Source organism: Magnolia sinica, unplaced genomic scaffold (assembly GCF_029962835.1).
Source record: "Magnolia sinica isolate HGM2019 unplaced genomic scaffold, MsV1 ctg202, whole genome shotgun sequence".
NCBI classification, from domain to species: domain Eukaryota; kingdom Viridiplantae; phylum Streptophyta; class Magnoliopsida; order Magnoliales; family Magnoliaceae; genus Magnolia; species Magnolia sinica.
Window position 1 is genome coordinate 34,852 of NW_026682776.1, and position 6,000 is coordinate 40,851.

The following is a 6,000-nucleotide window of genomic DNA, read 5'->3' on the forward strand; positions in this document are numbered from 1 at the left end:
TTTTGCAGTACCTGGCGAAGCGGAAGGTCGGTCATTACAATGATGGTGTGGGCATGGAAATACGGCCTAAGCCGCCGAGATGAAGTTATTAAAGCCAAGGCAACTTTCTCCAAGCTTGGGTATCTTGTTTCTGCCGGCAGTAATGCTTTGCTGACATAGTAAACCGGCAGTTGCTTTCCTTCAGATTCTCGTATCAAAGCCGAGCTAACTGCTGCCTCGGACACGGCTAGGTAGAGGAGCAACGACTCCCCTGGTTCGGGTTTTGATAAGAGAGGTGCAGAACCGAGATATGATTTTAATTGCTGGAATGCTGCTTCACACTCTTCCGTCCAACCCATCGCTTGTCTCCCTTTCAATTGATTGAAGAAAGGGAGACATTTATCCGTAGCTCTGGACAGAGGAACCGATTGAGTGTTGCGACTCGTCCGGCCAATCTTTGGACGTCCTTAATGGTTTTGGGGGATTCCATATCAATCAGAGCCTTTATCTTCTCAGGGTTTGCCTCTATTCCTCGCTGACTGACTAAGAAACCGAGGAATTTTCCGGAGCCTACTCCAAAAGCACATTTACTTGGATTCAGCTTCATCCGGAACTTCCGTAGGATTAGAAACATTTCTTCCAAATCATTCACATGATCCGCCGCGTGTATGCTCTTGACAAGCATGTCGTCGATGTATACCTCCATGGTTCGGCCTATAAGTCGAGCAAAAATTTTGTTAACTAACCTTTGATAAGTTGCACCGGCATTCTTCAGACCAAATGGCATCACTCGGTAACAATAAAGGCCTTTGTCGGTGACAAAGGTAGTTTTTGATTTATCTGTTTGATGCATTACAATTTGATTATATCCCGAATAAGCATCCATGAAGCTAAGGAGCTCATGTCCGGCTGTACTATCTACTAGCTGGTCTATCCTCGGAAGCGGAAAGCTATCTTTGGGGCAGGCTTTATTCAAGTCGGTATAATCAATACAGACTCGCCATTTCCCGTTGGACTTCTTCACAAGCACGACATTCGCGACCCACTCTGGATAGTGTATTTCTTCTATGAAATTAGCCTGTAGTAGTTTGTTGACTTCTTTCTCGATGATGGCGTATCGTTCAGGGCCAAGCGGTCGTCGCTTCTGTCGGATCGGTCGATATGACGGATCGACGTTAAGCCGGTGAGTCACCACGGAGGGGTCGATCCCTTGCATATCTTCATGATTCCAAGCGAATACGTCGGCGTACTCTCGGAGCAAGGCGATCAGCTTTTCTCTCAAAGGGGACTGCAGAGATGAGCCAATTCGCACTGTCTTGGATCCATCTGTTTCGACTAAGGCGATTGAGACAAGATCTTCGACCGGCTGTCCTCGTTCATAATTCTCGCCCCGAGGGTCCAACGATTCGATTGTTAATATGTTGGTCGGAATCTTGTCGGCGGCTCCTTTTACAGCTATCATGTAACATCGCCTTGCGTCTTGCTGGTCTCCCTTAACAATTCCGACTCCTGACTCGGTCGGGAATTTCATTGTAAGATGGTATGTGGATACCACTGCCTGGAGGAGACTCAATGAAGGTCGGCCGAGTATCGCATTGTATACCGAGGGTTGATCGACGACCAGGAAGTCAATCATCATCGTCGTCTGATGTGGAGCATTGCCAGCAGTGAGTGGTAATGAGACAGTTCCTTCAGGCAGCACCTGTCCTCCGGAAAAACCGATCAACGGGGTCCGAACTGGGCGCAGTGTGGATCGTTCGATCCCCATTTTGTCGAACGCCTGGGTAAATAACACGTCTGCAGATGACCCCGTATCGACTAGTATACGAAACACCTTTCGGTTAGCGATAGTCAGGGTGACAATCAATGCGTCATCGTGGGGGTGATAGATGCCTCGGGCATCTTCTTCTGTGAACGAGATGCAATATCTTTCTCTTTTCTTCTCCTTTGATGGCCGATCTATAATCATGAGCTCGGACTGAGGCTGACTAAGTTTTCGTGCGTGATTCCTTCGCGCGTTGTTTGAGTCGCCCCCACATTGTGGACCGCCGATAATCGTCCGGATTTCTTCCATAGGCTGACTCTCGGTCGGGCGCGCCTCAGATACCCCAGCTTTGACCATATGTTCTCTGAGTCGGCCGTCTTTTATGAGTCTTTCGATCTCTTCTTTTAAGTGACGGCAATCACTTGTGTTATGCCCGTGATCGCGATGATAATGACAGTACTTATCCTTATCCCGCCGATTAGGATTACTCCTGAGCTTACTGGGCCAGCTGACAAAGCCTTCGTTTTTTATTTCCATCAGTACCTCTTCCCGAGTCTTATTCAGGGGAGTATATGTGGAAAATTTTCGATCCGGCCGTTTTCCTGACCTTCGCTCGTCACGTGCTTGATCCTCTTTGCGTTTCCTTCCCCCGGCCGAGTCGGCTTCTTTTCTGGCCGACTCTTTGGCCGAGGTTTTGGTTTCACGCAGGATTCGCGCTTCCTCAGCGTTGGCATATTTATCGGACCGTGACATAAATTCTGCCAGAGTATCGGGCGGAGTTTTGTCTAGAGATGCCAGGAATGGCTTATCCCTAACTCCTTGCATGAGTGCATTGAGGGCCGTTTCTTCCGAATGTTTCCGAACTTGAAGGGATTCGAAATTAAAACGCTTGATGTAATCTTTCAATAGCTCTCCTGCTTCTGAACTACGCTATTCAGGTGCAGGGGGCTTTAATTTTTTCTTTCCGCCGATGAAGTTGGTGAGGAAGGCGTTGCTTAGCTCAACGAATGAACTGATGGATTTTGGCTTCAGCTGTTTGAACCACAGTCGAGCTACATCAGTCAATGTAAGAGAAAAGGCCCGACACATTACTGCATCCGAGGCATCATGGAGTTCCATATAGGTTCTGAAGCACTCAATATGCTCGGTCGGGTCAGTCTTGCCGGTGAAAGGAGTGATTTGAGGTAATCGAAACCTCTCGGGCAATCGGGCTTTCATTACCGAGTCCACAAAGGGGGACGCTTTCGCTTCGGACCCGGTTGAATATACATTCCGGCCGTGCTTTATGTCTGCCATCTCTTTTGCCATCTCTTCCCGCACTTCTTTTTTGAAATTTTGAATGTCGGCTTTCCAAGGTTCGCTGCTTTCTGCCGTGCCTTCCATGGAAGGGCGATTGCGCCTTCTTCGTTCTATTTCGTGCCGAAGATCAGTCGGGGGGAGGGAGGCGTTGGCTGACTGCGCTGGAGATGGTTCTGACCCGCCTTGGGGTTGGCTCGGCCGGAAAGACTGCGGCGCAGAAGGTTGAGGATCAACCGCCGCCGTCGGTACGCGCGCCGTCTCCCCTTGAGGATGCGGGAGTGGTTGCATTTGCTGCTGATACATTCGTTCCAGCATCTGTTTCATCGTATTCATATCAGAACGGATTTCTTGAACCTCCTTGTCCAACCGCCCATCGTCGCGACCCCGTTGATTGTTGCTTGTTCCGGTCGCCCCTCGTCGGCGGTTGTTAGGTGCGTTCTGGGCTGAGGGAACGGCGATTGGACCGGGTGGCCCTGTAATCGCGTTCTCATTCAAATCTTCTTCTGGGACCGTCCTTCTAGTCATCACCATTGGACTCAATATAGAGGTACGGGATGGCTTTTTGCACGTTCCCACAGACGGCGCCAAACTGTTGATGCAATTATCTGGTTCGTCCTCCTGGACCCTTGTATGCCTGCACAGAAAAAGGACAAAGGAGACCCTGGCTAGCGCAGGGGACCCTCCGATGCCAAAGTCAGGCCTGGACTCGGGGTCTTAAAGTATTGAAAAGTCTTTTGGAGGAATTTGTTTTCGTACCTCTCAAGGTGAGGGCCCCCCCTTCTTTTATAGCTGCTGGGGCATTTAATCGCACGAGGATTCTCTTCCTGGTATTGTGCGCGAGATCTTCTCCTGGGATCACGGAATCTTCTCCTGGGATCACGGAAACAGGATCGTGCCCGTCTCATGCCTTCATCCGATCCCGTGAGCTTCGGGATCGGGAATCTTATCCCAAGACATCCGGAGTGCGGCTTCATCTTGTGACGGTCGATCCGATAAAGAGGTCCGCCCGAAGCATGCCCGAGACACTGACGACCCTACCGACCCGTCGGGGCCGACTCAACCTTTGCCTCGGTCTAGCGAATAACTCCTCGGATTTGACACATCCTTTGGTGGCCCGAGGCATTTAGTCCGAGTCTGCGGACTTGTATGTTTTGTCCCCAACAGCTAACATGCCACATCAATCACAAATCATATTTACTTTCTAACTTCTCTCTTAATTGATTGGGATTGGACAGAGTATGATTAATGGCCCACAAGCTTGCTAAAAACATACATAATCTATCTTTAGTATTGGTAAATCTTCCCGAACTTACCTTAAATCGATGGTACTGATCGACCGCCGTGTCCGCATTGCTGAAGTCCAAAATCCGCCCTGTCCACGCATATACAACAGATTATGAAAAAGGCCATGTTGATGATTCTCCATTATCAAATCATTAGTGAGTTTTGGATTTGAATTCCGACCTGGCCGCCTAGTGAATGTGTCCCATATACTCATTCCTTTCTTCCCTTCACCCACGGCGCCTTCGAACTTGTACAAATGCAGTTTGTGTTAATAAATCAAATCCCAAAAATGAGGAGAAGAAAAAAAAAGGAAAAGAAATGAGGTGTGTTTGGATGTTCTATCAATTTGAATTGTGATGTGATTTATTTCCTTAGCATGGTCACACAATTTCAAGTTGGACCCTAAAGAAACCCAAGTCCAATTGGTCATGTTTGGATGCTATTGAATTTATAATGAGTGAAATTGCCATTAGCCCAAATGGCCATTATGATCATTGGCTCGCTCGTTGTTCCAGGCCAATCCGACCATGTGGGCGCCATGAGTATTGGGTAGAATGCAATTTGAGCACTGTTTTGAACACAAACTAAACCAAGTGATCACAACTACTTTCAAGTTGAACCCAAAAGAAACCCAAGTCTAATTGGTCATGTTTGGATGCTATTGAATTTATAGCGAGTGAAATTGCCATTCACCCAAAGGGCCAATATGATCATTGGCTCGCTCGTAGTTCCCATCCAATCCAACCATGTGGGCCCCATGAATATTGGGTAGAATGCAATTTGAACATTTTTCCCAACACAAACTACACTAAGTGATCACTACTACTTTTAAGTTGAACCCAAAAGAAACCCAAGTCCAAAATTGCTCATGTTTGGATGCTATTGAATTTATAATGAGTGAAATTGCCATTAGCCCAAATGGCCAATATGATCATTGGCTCGCTTGTCATTCTAGGCCAATCCAATCATGTGGGCCCCATGAGTATTGGGTAGAATGCAATTTGAGCACTTTTTCCGAACACAAACTACACTAAGTGATCAAAATTCAATTCACTTATGTATCCAAACATGACCGAAACAAACAATGTAAAACCAAACCTGGTAAGCCGAAGAAGCGGTCCCGAAGACGAACCCGTTTGGGAAATCGGCTCGACCAATGCCCTCCGTTTTGGCGGCGATGAGGCCGACTACTAATATAAACAGGATTAGAATGATTGGCATTGGAAAAAAATTCAATGTGGTCACAAATATTCAATAGACTTTGGTTTGCCTTGGGAAGATATAGGAAAGAAAAAATGGGAAGGAGTGGTTGTGTTGATTGTGTAAGAGAAGGAAACGTGGCTAAAGAGATGAGTAAAAGCGACCCCTTAATTTTCTTGTCTTGTAAGGGGATGCCCACTAATACATGCGTTGGACGTAAGCTAATAGCATAAATGGATGGTTGATAGGAAAGATTAAGGTGAGTCTACTTGCAATAGTATGATCAGGATCGTGGCCGTAGGGCACATGTGTGCAAGATCTAAGCAGTTCATCATGTGGGGCATACCATTCATGTGCAATGATTTGGAAACTAGGACAATCGGACCGTTGAAAGTGATTTATGTGCTGGGGATATAGGCCAATGGTCATATTCAATAGTATGGCCCATCTGAGGAATAGATTGGGAATATCTT

At 47.2% G+C, this 6,000-nt stretch overlaps 1 protein-coding gene across 6 annotated transcripts in view; it reads right to left on the minus strand.

Moving 5' to 3' along the window:
- LOC131236083 (putative beta-glucosidase 41) overlaps positions 1-5,652 on the minus strand; it is a 28,740-nt gene extending 23,088 nt beyond the window's left edge. Inside the window, exons 1-3 of one of the 6 annotated variants that reach the window (XM_058233175.1) lie at positions 5,426-5,652; positions 4,508-4,574; positions 4,357-4,415 (exon numbers count right to left, since the gene is read on the minus strand). In XM_058233175.1, the coding sequence (XP_058089158.1) occupies positions 4,357-4,415; positions 4,508-4,574; positions 5,426-5,548 (249 nt within the window). In that variant the 5' untranslated portion in view covers positions 5,549-5,652. The remainder of the gene's footprint in view (positions 1-4,356; positions 4,416-4,507; positions 4,575-5,425) is intronic. The other 5 variants (XM_058233173.1, XM_058233176.1, XM_058233171.1 and 2 more) reach the window with 5 other exon arrangements.
- Positions 5,653-6,000: the final 348 nt, after the last annotated feature.